Source organism: Momordica charantia (assembly GCF_013281855.1).
Source record: "Momordica charantia cultivar OHB3-1 chromosome 9 unlocalized genomic scaffold, Mcharantia_2.0 BLBB01000009.1, whole genome shotgun sequence".
Lineage (NCBI taxonomy): Eukaryota > Viridiplantae > Streptophyta > Magnoliopsida > Cucurbitales > Cucurbitaceae > Momordica > Momordica charantia.
Genome location: NW_028275167.1, coordinates 30,615,771 through 30,631,744, shown reverse-complemented (window position 1 = coordinate 30,631,744; position 15,974 = coordinate 30,615,771). Strand labels below are relative to the sequence as shown.

Genomic DNA, 15,974 nt, shown 5'->3' with positions numbered 1-15,974 from the left:
CCGGGCAACATTCAAAATTCAAAATCTAGATACTTCAATTACTGCACTGATCAAACTATACAGATAAAACAATTCATATCAAAGATTCCCCACAAAGACACTGGCAATGTTTTCAGATTTCAAAGACTGCTCAAGCCTCCTCAAAATACACTATGGTAAAGTCTGTCCAGAGCCACAAACTTAGGGATTCAGTTAGAAAATGAAGAGTTTCTATTTGCTTTGTCCAAGTTGTAGCCTCATTGTTGTGGTACAAATCTGCACTCAGATGACTTGACAATCACTTTGGTAAAGAAGCAGAAGAAAGCAGCCATCTGAGCTCTCACAAAATTGGACTTAATAAACTCCATTCCATCTCAACAAAATGAATTCTGCAGACAAGTAGAAGGAGGACTTATCTTAGGTTCCATCATCACCAGTCCACTCGTTCCAGTCTTTATCAACATGATCTTGAGCCCATTTTACTGCAGCACGAGCAGCTTGCGGTCCTCCAGGTAATCCTCGTTCGTTTATGGTATCAGACATGTCGATGAAAGGTACGACCAACAAAGTCCCAGGGCCACCATACTCGGTGTGCATAAAGGTGTTGAATATCTGGTGAACACGATCAAGGCCATAGCCATAGGTTACGTTAAGAGATGTAGTTTATCAATCAAGGCAGAGGATCTGAAATGAAATACCTCGGTGCATATTCCGACGACCTCTGGAACCGAATCCCCGTACATATCCTTTTTAGAGAGCTTGTTGAGGAGATGGGCCCTGAATTTCTCCGTCTCCTGAAGAGAAATCGAAATCGAAAGCAGGAGGAGACATAGGCTTAAGAAAGTTTGAAAAGGAGTCGTAAATCATGGGAGTGTGGGAGGGGAACTTACAGCGACGGCAAATTCGGGAATTGGATCCGGAAATTTGTATTCGGCGGCCCTGCAAATGCGCTCTCCGGGCAGTGGATATGGAAGGTTGAGGGTAGGCGAGAGACGTGTACGGTGGAGAGGAGCAGAAGGATTGGGGAAGAAGCGTAGTGGAATGATGGAGGGTTTTAGCGTAACGAGAGAAGGAGGGAGATGGAGGGGAGGAGCTATAGTCCATATGGATGCCATTTCTATCTGCACGGGTTTAGCAAGGCCGAAGCTGAAGCCCAAGGGTTTATCAACGCAACACGCATCTTCTCTTTGCACCCACCACTTCGGATTACGAAACCGTACACCCACTCCCACGCCTCCACGTGGATGCAATGTCACAAATTACGTCATTCTCTACAAATGTTTTGTATTTATAAATATATCTTTATTTTTTTAAAAATTATATAAGTTTATAATTTATGCCATTTTTATAAAATTTTGGTAAAAAAACATGGTTTCTACCATTTTTCTAAAGTAACAATTTATTCTTTGATTTTTTATCACCAATTTAGTCTTTGAACTTATGGTGAAATTTTTTTTCAAATTTCTTATATACATATATATATGGATAAACTAAATAAGGATCCAAATTAAATTGTTATTGGATAAAATTTGACACTTAAATTGTTACGAATTTACGATGGGGATTAAATTGTTACGAATTTAAACTATGTCTGTTAATCTAAAATTTTGAACCTAATGTGTGTATATATATCCCTTTTGAGATATTTTTATAATTCCTTCTAATGTTTTTTTTTTTTTAATGGAGGGTTCTACTGAGGATTTTAAAATTTTACTAAATAAATGGTGTAGCCTAAAAACCATCTTAATTGAAGGAAAGAAAAAATTCAATAATTTTTTAAAGACGGTTTATATTGCCCAAAAGCAGATAATATAAATGTTATAAGGTAAATGATTGTTTTTTAACATTATGGACAAACACAAACGCTCCGGAAAGTTCACTTGTTTTGATATTTACATTTTACAGTCAAAGATTCCTTTGATGGGGTTCAAGCCATGGAAATCCAAGGAACTCAAAAACTTGTTTTTCTGTATCAAACTTCAAAGTTGCGCTTCCTCTTGCACCCTGTGCCACAATCACCAACAAAGAATTAGGGACAGCCTGCCCTGTATTTTAAGGCCATGTTCCTTCTAAACTCAGTAATAAGGCAATCGCAATTACCCTTTTACCACCAGATCCCTGAGTAGATGGATAAAGTCCAGTATCATCCAGCCTAAATCCTTTAGATTCTGCTAGCAATCTCAGCCTGCAGAGTGTAGTGTAAACCCAGTCTAAGTACCTTAAAAAAAAACATTTCATTCAACTGTCACAGAAGCATACATTTCAAACCTTATGTGATGTTTCTCCTTTCTTATCACAACCTCAAATTTCAGTCTCTCGTATTTATACGTTTACTCGATTCAAGCAGCAACTTCAAAGTCAACATATAGGTTTAGCTACAAATGGACATACCTTCTATTTAGTACGTCGTTTCCCGTCCACGCGATTAATCCAAATGCATATATGTCTCTTGGATACACCTACAAGAGTCCAAAATATAGTTCACATCACATCAGGAAGCATCCAGGCATGATTTTTTTAACCTCCACTTCATTCTTAACTGACATGAATTTGGTTTTGTTTAATCACAATTTCTCTAACAAACTATTTCAAAGTTAACATTCTATCCCAGAGGAGAAGTGGCCAAAGAAAGATCAGATTAGAAAAATGCACATAAAGAGGGTTTATGCCTTAAGATCGATTCGGTGCCGCAATTCTCTTCCCGGATATGTGCAAAGGCCAAAATATGTGTCGACACCAGAATCAGTTCCCTGTTCGTGGTTCCACAATGCCAATAAATGAAGGGATTTAGAAAAGCATATCATGGCATCTTGGAACCATAAAAAGTTTAAACAAAGGGGAAAGGGTAATATGACCTCCTCACTGTGCGTACTGAAGATCAGATCCTCCCTTAAAAACTTTATATCCTTTAAATGCTTTACATATCTTGGTAGAAAACCTCTATGGCTGGAATAACAGAGAAAACAACTTTCAAGAAACTATAAATAAAATGGATCAAATCAGGATCATTACAGTGAAATTGCAGGATAGTGGTCCCATCCAACTATGAACTACGAAGATAGTAGGTAGCATCATATTGACACACAACTGAAACAGGTATATCATTGTGACCTTGTGTTCACGGCGAGAAGATCAAATGCAAACAAGATTTTCCAAGAATGATCACAAATAAACTCCTCATTTGAGACTCACCAAATGAAGAAAGAAAAAAAAAGGAAAGAGGGAATGTTTGAAACCTTTTCCCATCAGGATGTGTGATTACAATGTCCATATCTCCACAGGAAGACTTCCCTCGCCGAAATGATCCTCCACACAGAATATCAACCTAAAATAAATACATAACTCATAGGTAAAATGTCAATGTAAGCACAAATTGTGTACAGTAGTGCTTTAATATGGTGCAACTGAAAGAAAACAAAAATAGCAAAAAACGATACACCATTCAAGTTATGGATTATAAAAAGCATTTACATACGAAATTACAAGCAAAATTACAATAACAGCCAATAACCATTTGTTTCTGGATTCACATTATAAGGGAGGTTTGCCTCTCACCCCTGGCAAAACATCTTCCCCAGCCTTCTTTAGAAGGCTCTCCATGTCTTGAACCTATCAAATCAGACAGATTCAGGAAATCTGAGAACACACTTTACCCATAAGATCAGCTAATATTGCAAAATCCAGAGGAAAGCAGTCGACCTCATTGCGTGGAATTCTCTGTTTAATGTCATCAAAATATTTCAACCCTATTTTCTGTGCATTGGTTAAGGATTCCTCCTTCTGCAGGTCATCCAGGGTCCTATATCCTTTCTCATATAATCTCAAAGCTGTGGCTGGGCCAATGCCCCACACTTCCCCAAAAAGTGAGATTGTCCGGACCTACAATGGTTAATAAGACAGAGGACATGTAAACAAGGGGTAAGAAAAATATGCACATTGATCATTACTGCCTACAAAGATAAACAAGCATATGCAAGTCAATGATATTCATCAGAATAGAAGATCTGAGGTTTTCTTAAAAACCTGCAAACACCTTTTCATCTGTTTCGAAGTGTTCCAATTTAGATAACTTTCCAGTTGTTACTATCTCTTGAATCTGCAGGAACAATGCAAAATCTTCTGATCAATCCGTAGGCATATACAAATTACAGTACATTTAGCGAGAACAAAGAATAGCAAAATCTTTGAGGGAGCATATTATTCAACCAGGGACATGTCCTGTCTCCCATGCTGAGATGGACTTCCTATGAAGTCCAGCAGAGGTGAAGTGATCTAAGTAAAGATCTCAGTTCCTGAAACAACCTAGCCAAATGTGGCCACCCCGAACATGACATGATTCAATGGGAAAGGATATTATGAAATGGCAGATTGATAGCAGGTAACTTGAGGCAAGGTACTATCTAAGTAAAAATATTGCTGAATTCCACACAAAGAAGGAAGAAAAGCATCATACAACATAATGCAATGCGTCTGTAGAGAAAGAAAATAGTTGGTCATTAGTAATTGGAACTATAGTTGTTGCACTCACATGATCCTGCAAGGACTTTCCTATAGCCGGCAGGTCTTTGACCTGGTGGATGCTCTCAATTTTGAAAGGTAGCTTCTCAATTACTGGAATGGCCTTGTAATAGCTAAATGACCTTCGTTCATCACCCAATGCTTTAATTTCAAATATAAGAAAACAAGCCATCAGAAACTCAAGTGTGGAAACAGAAGCAGCCAAGTAGTCTGAAGGACGTCACTCTCACCTCTGTATATGTTGATAAGTTTTCCAAATATCTCAGTTATGTTCTTATTCATATCTGGTGGACTGTACGACACAGATGTCTGCAAAATTTTTCCCTTGTTAGAACACAATAATTAATTCAGATGTGAGTAGTCTAAAAAGAGAACTGGAAATTACTTATGAATACTTCCATGGTCAAACCATATGTCTATAATTGAACATTCATAACTTGAACTGGTGAGCAAGTTCTAAATGACATATTACATCTGTGGAAGAAATAACATGTTGAAACTAAAACAGGACACAACACGTTTCAACATCAAACTGTGAATCAGTAGTTGAAGAAACTTACATTGCTCTTAATAGAATCAGAAGTCCTTGGACTAGTTACTGTTTGACCTATGCACAAGTTGGAGTCCTCAAGATCTATAGTAGTCATCGGAAGTGAAGTCGAAGACTTTGCATCTTCCCCACTTTCAGCACTCACTGCTTCCGAATTGTTGGGAGACAATTTGAGTCTTTTGGAAATAGATGGTTCGGTCTTATCTATTCCATCTTCTCCATCTAAACCCACTTTTACGTTGTACAAGTCCTCTGACACATTCTTCCCAGAACTTAAGCTGTCTTCTAGCCACTGGTATGAGAGAACCTTCTGAAAGTATGCAGTAATTAGCCTATTTCATAAACCTTAAATACCCCAGAGAGGAATATAAGTTTTTCTTGTATGCACTTCAAGAAAACCACTTTCTGAGTGCAGAATATCACATATTTTCAACGACGATGACCAGTAATCTAAAAATGTTAAGATGTCAATGACCATTCACAAGCGATCGCCGCATCAGTAGCATCAATTAATGCCTCAGCAAAAAGCAGGACTCACCCCTTTAAAGCGCGCCAAACGCTCACCGTCCACTTTTTGCCGAAGAGCGTCCGAGCTCGAAGCAAATACATGGCTGACCGTTTTCGACAAACGCTCCTCGATACTAGCACCCATTTGGACCAATTTCTGCTTCCAAATCTTCAACCACGGAACCAATACCCAAATAACCACTTAAAAATTCATCGCAATACAAAGTTGCAGAGAAAGATAATGAAATGTAAAACCTGCAATCGGCGGGCCTGCACTCCCTTTTCGACTAAGAAGACAACCATCCCAGCGAACATTCCCTGTGGGTCCTGAGAAACATTTTGGCTCTTGCTTCGTTTTGGCGCCATTAAAGCTTCTTCTGCAAGAGACTGTGCTCTTGATTATAAAACCGAAACAACTAGAGAAAATTTTCCATTTTCTTACTATGACTGACAAGACACGTGTCCAAGAGCGCGACGATGATTCGTGGATCAGTTCACAGGTGTCCTAATGGGCCCCAGACACGTCCAGTAGACCGTCTGATTAGACCCAATCTCGTCTTCCTGCTTAACATCATTGCTGTGAAACCCAAGGTTTTTCCCTTAAACCCTAAAACCCTAGAATTAAATTTCCTGTCTTTAGCATTTCGCAGGATAAAGAAGATAGGGATAACATAACTGAATACAGACAGCAGGTAAGTAAGCATTTTTTTCGGTTCAATCCGATTACAGAACCAATGCTTCTGTATCGTTCTGCTTCGGCGCTCCATTTAGAGAGACTAGCGCTACCGTCTAAGTTGCTTTTCTCATTCAAAAATTATAACTCCTTGGTCTCTACTTCATGTTCCATCCGAATTGGGTTGGTTTCTTTGAGACAACGGTGCTCTGAAAAATCGAGGGCTGCTGGAACTGTTGCTGCTTCTACTGCATCAACTGCTGCTGAGGGAACTGGAAGGGATACTTTTTTTGCGGCAGAAGGTGTTTCTTGGACGTCACTTGGTGTCTCTGATAATGTTTCTCGAGCTCTTGTTAGTTCTGGAATCCAGATGCCATCTTTGATTCAGGTACCCGAACCTGTTCCTGTCGAGAAAATTAGAATTTCAGCAAAATTTGGTCTATTGGGTTCACTGTGATTATCGGATAGCTAGCACTTGTTATAGAATTGGATTTGTTTCAATGGGATTGAATCCATTCTCCCTCTTGTTCACCCTTCACTGTGTTCTTTTGGTTGTCCTGAAAACAAAAAAACAAATATTGGAAATCACTGAAATGTATGAGAAAATAACTTAGTCTCTTAAGTACATTTAAGATCTATACTGTGTCAATGGAAGTTACTGCAACTGTTTTTATTGTTCTCTACTTTATATCACTTCTGACGTTTTCTTGTTCCATTTAGGCTGCTTGCGTTCCCTCTATAATGTCAGGAAACGATGTGGTCATTGCAGCTGAAACTGGTAGCGGAAAAACACATGGTTATCTGGTACCTCTAATCAATAGGATATGCAGTGAACATGGTGATAACAAGTTGACTGGTAGCGACCAAGACTTGGCTTCGTTTAATAAGCTTTCTCTTGTTCTTTGTCCAAATGTAATGTTGTGTGAGCAAGTGGTTCAAATGGCTAATACGCTTTGCGACGAACATGGAAAATCGCTTCTCAGAGTTACAGCTGTCTGTGGCAGACAGGTAAAAAATATTGTTCAAGATAATGTATGACTGATCTAAATTTAGTTATACAAGCCTAGTGATTCACTTTCTTAAGGAATGTGAATGCATCTTACTACTTTGACCATGGTGATAAGTATCTATCTTGACTGTGAAATGTGATAACAGGGTTGGCCAATTCATGAGCCAGATATTATTGTATCGACTCCAGCGGCTCTTCTCAATTATATTGAACCAAACAGGAGTCGTCGTTTGGATTTTCTTCGCGCTGTGAAGCACGTGGTATATTTCTCTCATTTCAATCTTAAAAGTATTTTTTAAGTTGCATGATGTAATTTTTTATTCACTTGCTCCATTTGACACTGCTGCAGGTTTTTGATGAAGCAGATATGCTTCTTGTTGGCAGCTTCCAGAATAAGGTCATCCGTCTGATAAACTTGCTCCGGTTTGAAGAAAAACTATTGTCTCGCTCAAAAGAATCTCCAAAGAGGCTCGTGGAATTAGAAGCTGACCCTTCATCAGAGCTTATTTTACAGGATGAGAATGACTTGCAAACTGAAACCATCTCTGAGGGGGAAGAGGATGGGGAAGGGGAAGAAAGTTATGAGGAAGATGTTGATTCCAACGACATACAGGAGCAAACCGAAAGTGTGTCTGGGAGAGTAAAAGACTGGAGAAGAGTGCGAAAATTTTATGAGCGTAGTAAACAATACATTTTTGTTGCTGCAACTCTTCCTGTGAATGGGAAAAAGACTGCCGGTGCAGTGCTGCGAAAAATGTTCCCAGATGCTAGCTGGGTTAGTGGGAAATACCTACACTGCCACAGTCCCAGGTACTGCCCAAGTCTGGTCGTGATCACATGTGAAATTCATAGGGTTTTTTCTCAAAGGGCTATATATAACTGTGTGAATCACAATTTCTGTGCTCTAGCAGATCCTTTTTCTCAGTTAATTAAAGTTTCACTGTCCTTCCTATAAAAAATTTAAAATGGTCATGTATAAGCTGACTACCTGAGACGATGAGTTAACACTTGGGTAGCTTGGAATGCTTTGATATAGTGCCAGTTCAGAAGTCCTGTCCAAGCTATACTGTATAACTATAACCTTCTTTCTTTGTTCTTGGGTTTTTGAAATTATTTGTATGCTTTTACAAACTTCACTAAAAGTTTTCCTTTTTGCCATTTTTGCAATTGGCTGCATATTAAGGTGAATAATTTACTCTCTATATTCTAGTTTAGATTGGAGCAGAGGTGGGTTGAAGTGTCACTTGATAATCAGGTAGATGAACTCATCAAGGCCGTGAATCAACCTAAATCAAAACAGAGGAATCCTGATGGTGGTGCCATCCGAACTATGGTGTTTGCAAACACAGTTGAAACCGTCGAAGCAGTGGACAATGTATTGCTGAGGGCCGGTATCGAATGTTTCCGTTACCACAAGGACCGCAGTTTGGAGGAGCGCTCAAAGATCTTAGCTGATTTCAGAGAGAAAGGTGGTGTATTTGTTTGCACTGATGCTGCAGCCAGAGGTGTGGATATTCCAAACGTATCCCATGTCATTCAGGTGCTTCTCTTTTAATAAATATTTTCATCTGATGCCTATAGCATCTCCGGATCTATGATTTGGGATTCAAGAATGAACTAAAGGATTCATGTAATACCAAAATTAGTGGGTTGCTGTTTTGATTATTTTACAATGACAAATACTTTGCACAGTATGGCCTTACGACTCTAGATTTTTTTTTTCCCTTTTTCAGGCGGACTTTGCAACTTCTGCGGTAGATTTTCTACATAGGATTGGTAGAACTGGTAGAGCTGGTCAATATGGACTTGTCACTAGCCTGTACACTAAAGCTAACCGCGATCTCGTTGCTGCAGTTCGCCGAGCAGAAAACTTGTCTCAACCCGTGGTAATTGTCAGACTGACTACTACTTCTCACTCTGATAATAACCTCCTTCTCTACGACTCTACCTTTAACGCCTCGAGCAGAGATGCTATTCAACTTAACTTTTCCAATACAACCAGAGGACATAATATCATTGTCTTCCAGTCCCAGACCATATCTACATAGAATTTGCTTCACTTTACTAGTTACTAGTCACTTCTCACTGCTGCTATATTGGTTCCTTTATGGATCCAATTCCTTGAATTTTCTTCAGTGGTCAAGTTTTAACTTCTCTTCGTTATCTTTTTCGGTGCAGGAGGCAGCATTTAGCAGGAAACGGAGCTTCCGAAACAAGCTTAAAAAACAAGGTAAGTTTGATCTCTACTAGCCACAATCTGAAAATATATGATAGTAGAAAGAACTCCAGGGTGAATGTAGAAAACACTGAATTCCCATTGAGTGATTATGGAAGCTGATATATATATATATCTATCATACTTTTGCAGGTTCTGCAAAAGAGAGCGCTCTGGCATGAACAGCAGAGAAATAATAATATGGTTCTTATTTTGTATAGATGACAAATGGTCTAAACAATGAAAACGAAAGAGACTTTTAATCTTTATAGATTATTTATATTGCATCCAAAGTTAAATTTTTAATTGCGGGGATTAGAGTATGATGATTATGAATGTACATTCTCATGGTTAAATTTTAGCTTCATTTTTTGGGAGAAAAAATAATTCAGAATGTGTTATTTGGAAAAATATTTATACTGAAACTCTCCAAATGGCTAATAGATTAAATGTGAGACTGTCATAAGAGTCGTTAAATTTTGGGAATTTCTTGCTTCAACAAAATGCTAAAGGAATGCCTAAAAATATATTTACTAACTTCTATATATAAATATATCCAGCATTACTATTTGCAGGGGAAAGATAAATGATATATCAATGGCTTTTAATTTCATCTCCATAATTAAAAAGAAAAAAAAAACCTCATTTCTCGAGGAAATAAAGTTTGAAAAGACTGGTGATATATTTACATTTGGGAGTTTTCGATAAATTACAAAAGAAGTTCAATGTCTAGACTCTAGACTACTATTATTTTGTTCACTTTTTAGGATTTTTTTTTTTTTTTTTTTTTTTGAGTTTTCAGCTGCAGGTTGCTTGAGGTTTTAGAAATAGATTTAAACAGTTTATCTACTAATAAATTTGTTAAATCTTCGAGATTAGGTTAATGTGACAAATTTGAGTTATAAGATTTCGACTTTAGATCTCATCCTATAACGCAATCAGATGGATAATTATAAGGATCGGAGTACTAAAAAAAAATTATAAGGATCGAATGGATAAACATAGCAATCTTAAAACACGTAATTAAACTATTGCATAATGAACGTTGCAATCTTAATTCATATTAATGACCACCAAATAAGTTCATCTATCCACAAACACTAAAATATTCACGTTCGGGATATGCTGAGATTTTAAAAGGAAAAAAAAAAAAACCAAAAGGGTAAATAATTTTTCGTTTATTCTAAAAAGATTTTGAGAGAGAGAGAGAAATTAAGAAGCAATAAACCCTTTTTGGGTAATTATTCCTTTATTATTATTATTTATTCCTATTTATTATTTAGGTGGGTATGGTCCAGCAGTCTACTCCCACTGGGGCTTCCTATATATTGGGCATTATAATTTGTAGCCAATTCGGAAAAAGGAAAAATGAAACCGACTCCACTGGGGATCGAACCCAGAATCTCTGGTTCCGTAGACCAGCGCCTTATCCATTGGGCCATGGAGTCCTTGTTGTTTAGAATTACACACAAATAAAATCTAATCTATTTTTTTAAAACAGTGACTTCTATTTGTTTTCTGAACCACCACTGGACAGCTGTCAACCAATAGGATTCGTCGTCCAAAGCTACTAAGTTTCTCGTCTATAACGAACAATAAAAGCCATTCCAAATGGTTCCAACTTCTAATAACTGAATACCAAATTTTCAAATATAAAAATATGTATATATAAATGTTTCACCCATTTGGTTACACTATGAAAGAAGCAACAAACTTAGAAACTTTCACGCTTTCATCAAACCACTCCAAAACACTTGTACCATATGGCTAATAAGCTCGTCATATTCACAACCTCTTCTGCTCTTCTTCTCGCCTTAGTTGCAGTTGCAGTTGCAGCAGATGATTCTATGGCTGGCATGTACATGCCCCCATCCCCCTCACAATCGCCACTGCCACCGCCATCCCTCGGCTCCAACACCGGCTTTACCAGTCCATCGTTGGCACTTGGCCTCCTGCTTATCCTTCTTACCATCTTCATTGTCAAGGAAAGAATCTGAGATATTTCATGTTCCATAGCTCTCTTACTTTTCTGTTGCCTTCAGGCTCTGGGTGTTCCTTGTCTCTTTGGGTTTTGTTATCCTTCTCCTCTTCACCTGATTATCAGGCTTTTTTTGTTGACATGTTATAATAATATTCCACAATCCAAATGAGTTATTTGGGACAAACATCAACTAACGAAACTGAAAGCAAACTGTCTTGTGATAACTAAGAACAATCATATTTTATACCATGCCAATCTGTTCAGACCCGAGAACGGGTTTCAAAACAATATTAATGTTGAACATAACATTCCAGGACCTAGAACTAAAATAATTCCCCTATTCAAGATGCAGAACAGGGAAACAAAAACTGAGTTACAAGATGAACTGAAAGATTATTTAGTGCACTAATTGCTGCACCAACTCATGGTAAGAATGGGATGTTGATGATGAATTTAAAAGATGAACTGAAAGATAATTTAGTGCACTAATTGCTGCACCAATTCGTGGTCATGCTAAGAATGGGATGTCGATGATGAATTCAAAAGATATGAATATGCAAATGCTGCATGAATTGCTGCACCAATAGGAAGCACACTTTCATCAATTGTATACTGAGGGCTGTGTGGAGGGTGTATAGCTCCTATCTTCTCATTATATATCCCAAGAAAAAAGAATGATCCCGGGACTCTGTCTAAAAAGAAGGCAAAATCTTCACTTCCCATGAAGCTTGGAGATACTTCTGTTTTTTCTCTTCCTACAATTTCCATAGAGACACGTCGAACACGTTCGTAAACGTTCTTGTCGTTTATAGTTGGAGGAATCGTGGGGTGTTCCTTGCCCATAAAATCAATCTCTGCGGTGCATCGATGCACCACTGCCTGCCCATTTATGACCTGCCATGAGAAGTGTACATAAAAGTTCAGTCACGAGGATCAGTGCCCAATTCATCTGTTTTGTAGAAGATCCTGATGTGGGGTTACCTCTTCTATCCTATCTCTGAGAGCATTGAAGCTCTCCTTGCTGAAAGCTCTGAAGGTACCAGAAATGGTGGCCGAATTCGGAATGAGATTGAGTGCAGTTCCTGCTTGAACCATAGCCACAGAGACCACCTGCAACTTTCAATTCTCCTTTAAGATGAAAAAGAACAAACGGCTGAATTGAATCCATTTGAGGCCTTTTTCATTCATGTTCATCTGAAAGAAAGTACCTGGGAATCTAAAGGGTCAATCTCTCTCGAGACAATGTTTTGGAGACTAATAATTGCTGATGAAGCTGCCAAAACGGGATCAATTGAATGCTGTGGGCTTGCTGCATGTCCTCCTTTCCCCTTTATCTTTGCTTTGAAGCTTCCACATCCCGCAAGAAATTCGCCGGGACGTGAAGCGACAACACCTGCCGGATATTTATGCACAAGGTGCAGCCCAAATATAGCCTCAACATCATCAAGAACGCCTTCTTTTATCATGTCTTTTGCTCCTCCTCCTCTCTCCTCTGCCGGCTGAAATATAAGAACAACAGTGCCCTGCATTGAAGGGGAACATGTTCGTTCATATTAACCAAAAAGGAAAAAGGGGACAAATTTTGAGTCCCATAATCATCTTCTTTCTAAACAAATGAATCAGAAGTTGTTGGAAGTGGGGAGTACTTGCAATGTATTTTGAGAACCTGTAATTTCTGTCGCAGTTGATGCAGAATCTTAGCAGCGCCAAGGAGCATAGCAACATGAGCATCATGGCCACAAGCATGCATTTTCCCCTTCACTTTGCTCTTATGCTCCCATTCCACCAGTTCCTAAACAAAACTTCCATCATTTTAATTTCCACCCATCTCATCGAAACTTCACAACTTGTCTCTCTTCCTACATTGTATATCACTATATGAACAAGCTCCACAGTAAAAAAAAAAAAAAAAAAAAAAAAGAACTATAGTTTCAATGGCTGGTTGTTTAATTATTTGATAGACTCTGCTACATCTGACACCATATTTGACTAAAAGTGCTTCTCGCTTTCTTCTTCCACTTCAGAAATAGTTCATAAATTATTTGTTAAATTAATAATTCTGACATGGTTTGGACGTATTTAGTTCTTTTCCAGACTTTGATTCTGCACCCCCATTGATGAAATAGTCTTTCGGGGGTCCATTTTATAATCCACTTTTGTCAGTTGTATAAAAAATTACGATTAAACTGACGAGAACAGACTGCATATTCCCATTAAGCCGGTTCCAAAAATGGAGATGAAGAAGAACGAATCAATTGGGTCGAGTCATTTCATCGAGCAGAAGATAGCATAATGGCGGAGGAAGAAAGATTAAATAAACCAAACCTGACCTCAATAGGCAAAGCATCCATATCTGCTCTTAGAGCGACAAAGGGAGGAGAACCAGAGCCGACCGAAGCCACTACGCCGGTACCGGCGACTGGCCACCGGTAAGCAACGCCGAGATGATCAAGCTCCTGCCTAATAAGCCTGCTGGTTTCAAATTCTTCATAAGCAAGCTCTGGGTTCTCGTGGATTTTTCTCCTTATTGTCTTTATCCAATTTGAAGTACTGGGATCACTGGCGAGCTCCATAATTTGGTGTATGAGTGAGGAATTTTGATTCGTGTGGAGGGAACTGGGGCTGGTTCCATGGGCGGTAGCTTCAAGCTTCAGAGAGAAGCAGAAAATGGAGGTGATGAATATGGAGTAGAGAAACTCCATATGGCTGAGGAGAAGACGTTGTAATAAAGCGAATCGAACATCTATTTGTACTCAACTGATGAACAGTATCCCCGATCGTTTGCCCCCTCCTACTTCTATCAAATCAATTGAAAAATAATTTTGGGCTGAATCCTATTTTAGCAGAACATTTTTGGATTTGTTTATTTTTTAGTTTGATTTTTTTATAAAAAAATTAGCTAAATTATTTTATTTCAGTTTAAAATTTTTTTTAATTAAAATTTTTTTTTAATACAACGTTGGAGAGATTCAAACTATGCTCGCTTTGACATTTATTTTAATTAAACTTCATAAAATTTATCAAAATTTTACCATAAACTTGCAATTTCATCGAATAGCAATTTAGATACGTGTCACGGTCTGTTTTAAATTTTAGAAAGTATTGTAATTTTTACAATAGTTTTCGTTTGAAGAATATTTGAAAAACATTTTTCATGCATGCCTTGTATTTAATAGGAGTTTTGTAGGACATCCAATGGTACCTGTATAGAACCTCAACCTAGTATGGAATTCAACAAGATGTGGTCTAAAAAGTTTATACTTTTGTCGGGCCTCCTAAATTCAAATTTAAATAGTTTCACACATTTCTTTATATTCACTAAAATATATTGGAAGAAAATTACAACTAAACTCTAAAATTTCTAAACAAAAAACTAGTAAAGTAGCGATTTATTGGAATTTTAATTATTCTTATGAGTCAACAAATGAATAATGGAATTGGAACCGCTGACATTAAAAAGGTAGTATTTAGTTACAATAAAGTTTTCTTGAAATTTTAATAGTGTTTTCTTAAGAATATGAAATTTTAATGGTTTATTCCATTTATTGTGTATTACAAAATAGTTTTGATTACTTCATTGCAAATTTAATAATTTTCTTTTTTTCCTAAAATGAAGTAATGGCTCAACTACCCGTACAAATTCCTTTCCAGAAAAAATAAAATAAAATGTTAGTCACGTGACACACATGTCTGTATTATTATTCTTATAATATAATCATTTATCATTTAAACTCGATTTGGAATTTAAAATTTAGTTTTGAGAGACCAAGTGGCCTATTGATTTTTAATTTCGAATGGTCTCCCTGCTGGATATTTGAAAATGTGGGGGAAGTCCGTAAGTTTTTGTGGAAAAAATCTCAAAATTCCAAAACTGATTGGTGTTATTTTATCATGATTGGACAAGATTTTTCCCGTGCATATTATGTTGCTATCAAGTATCAATTAATAAATTGATTTTTCGCAGTACATCAAATTTATGGGACATATGAAATTCATTCCTACTCGCTATTCTATTCTTTCATTGTAGAGTAAGATTTAAGTTTTCATTCCACATTTTAAATGGCAATATTAAAAGTATATCATCCTGTCTTTTCTTCTCCCATAGAATAAGCATTTTTATTTCATAAGAGTATAAGTTATTTTGTATATTCAACTAAAAAATATAGTAAAAATAGTACATAGATATTCTATTTAGGAATCATAATTACGTAAAAAGATAGAAAAGTATAGAATTTATATTTTGTCATGAAACAATCTCAATTACTAATATATCCATAAGATCTATCTCAATATTAAATAATTATTAAAATATAGAATTGGTAAAGTGGGAGGAAATCCCTTAAAACAATGTGCTAATTACATTTCCAAAATTGAAAAATCCCAAAACTTCCAAATTTTCAAAACTTCCGTTCTTCTTCCTAGTTTTTCTTTCCTTCCTCCGAAACCTCCATTCCTCTTATCCGACCGTCGTCGCTCTCCCTTCCTATCCGGAGGCAGTCGCCTTCGCAAGAGCATTTCATTTCGTCGATTCCTATTCTCCAC

General features: G+C 37.3%; 4 protein-coding genes and 1 non-coding gene across 8 annotated transcripts; 1 reads left to right on the top strand and 4 right to left on the bottom strand.

Moving 5' to 3' along the window:
- Window positions 1-17: 17 nt before the first annotated feature.
- On the bottom strand, window positions 18-1,130 carry PRIN2 (Serine/Threonine-kinase). The gene is made up of 3 exons (XM_022295555.2): window positions 870-1,130; window positions 678-773; window positions 18-591 (listed from the first exon to the last, which is right to left on the bottom strand). Exons 1-3 carry the CDS (start codon window positions 1,092-1,094, stop codon window positions 397-399), a joined length of 516 nt encoding a protein of 171 aa, XP_022151247.1. The 5' UTR covers window positions 1,095-1,130; the 3' UTR covers window positions 18-396.
- Window positions 1,131-1,743: 613 nt separating this feature from the next.
- Window positions 1,744-6,074, bottom strand: POL{LAMBDA} (DNA polymerase lambda (POLL)). Of its 4 annotated transcripts, none has more exons than XM_088117313.1 (14): window positions 5,810-6,074; window positions 5,586-5,723; window positions 5,058-5,357; window positions 4,728-4,806; window positions 4,508-4,638; window positions 4,013-4,075; window positions 3,679-3,858; window positions 3,535-3,588; window positions 3,216-3,304; window positions 2,835-2,925; window positions 2,649-2,729; window positions 2,371-2,438; window positions 2,080-2,197; window positions 1,744-1,983 (listed from the first exon to the last, which is right to left on the bottom strand). In XM_088117313.1, the coding sequence occupies exons 1-14, from the start codon at window positions 5,918-5,920 to the stop codon at window positions 1,885-1,887; spliced, it is 1,602 nt and encodes a 533-aa protein (XP_087973439.1). In that variant the 5' UTR covers window positions 5,921-6,074; the 3' UTR covers window positions 1,744-1,884. The 4 variants fall into 4 exon arrangements, with proteins under 4 accessions (XP_087973439.1, XP_022151134.1, XP_087973440.1 ...); XM_022295442.2 differs by having other exon boundaries at window positions 2,080-2,164; XM_088117314.1 differs by having other exon boundaries at window positions 5,058-5,354.
- Window positions 6,075-6,140: 66 nt separating this feature from the next.
- Window positions 6,141-9,757, top strand: EMB3108 (DEA(D/H)-box RNA helicase family protein). The gene is made up of 8 exons (XM_022295441.2): window positions 6,141-6,615; window positions 6,948-7,235; window positions 7,383-7,496; window positions 7,586-8,046; window positions 8,452-8,776; window positions 8,970-9,122; window positions 9,415-9,466; window positions 9,605-9,757. The coding sequence occupies exons 1-8, from the start codon at window positions 6,289-6,291 to the stop codon at window positions 9,631-9,633; spliced, it is 1,749 nt and encodes a 582-aa protein (XP_022151133.1). The 5' UTR covers window positions 6,141-6,288; the 3' UTR covers window positions 9,634-9,757.
- A 1,069-nt stretch (window positions 9,758-10,826) lies between these two features.
- TRNAR-ACG (transfer RNA arginine (anticodon ACG)) lies at window positions 10,827-10,899 on the bottom strand. Its single transcript has one exon. It is a non-coding gene; the product is annotated as a tRNA-Arg (tRNA).
- Window positions 10,900-11,647: 748 nt separating this feature from the next.
- LOC111019086 (IAA-amino acid hydrolase ILR1-like 1) lies at window positions 11,648-14,227 on the bottom strand. The gene is made up of 5 exons (XM_022295371.2): window positions 13,763-14,227; window positions 13,099-13,224; window positions 12,641-12,955; window positions 12,414-12,542; window positions 11,648-12,326 (listed from the first exon to the last, which is right to left on the bottom strand). Exons 1-5 carry the CDS (start codon window positions 14,132-14,134, stop codon window positions 11,946-11,948), a joined length of 1,323 nt encoding a protein of 440 aa, XP_022151063.2. The 5' UTR covers window positions 14,135-14,227; the 3' UTR covers window positions 11,648-11,945.
- Between the last annotated feature and the right edge of the window lie 1,747 nt (window positions 14,228-15,974).

Coding starts and splice junctions, on each gene's coding strand:
- EMB3108 (XM_022295441.2), top strand. CDS start 6,289: ATGCTTCTGTATCGTTCTGCTTCGGCGCTCCATTTAGAGAGACTAGCG. Junction 6,616..6,947: donor AGATGCCATCTTTGATTCAG/GTACCCGAACCT, acceptor TGTTCCATTTAG/GCTGCTTGCGTTCCCTCTAT. Junction 9,467..9,604: donor AAACAAGCTTAAAAAACAAG/GTAAGTTTGATC, acceptor ATACTTTTGCAG/GTTCTGCAAAAGAGAGCGCT.
- LOC111019086 (XM_022295371.2), bottom strand. CDS start 14,134: ATGGAGTTTCTCTACTCCATATTCATCACCTCCATTTTCTGCTTCTCT. Junction 12,956..13,098: donor AACTGCGACAGAAATTACAG/GTTCTCAAAATA, acceptor CCTTCAATGCAG/GGCACTGTTGTTCTTATATT. Junction 12,327..12,413: donor TCAGAGATAGGATAGAAGAG/GTAACCCCACAT, acceptor TTCTCATGGCAG/GTCATAAATGGGCAGGCAGT.
- PRIN2 (XM_022295555.2), bottom strand. CDS start 1,094: ATGGCATCCATATGGACTATAGCTCCTCCCCTCCATCTCCCTCCTTCT. Junction 774..869: donor TTCCCGAATTTGCCGTCGCT/GTAAGTTCCCCT, acceptor ATTTCTCTTCAG/GAGACGGAGAAATTCAGGGC. Junction 592..677: donor TCGTCGGAATATGCACCGAG/GTATTTCATTTC, acceptor CGTGTTCACCAG/ATATTCAACACCTTTATGCA.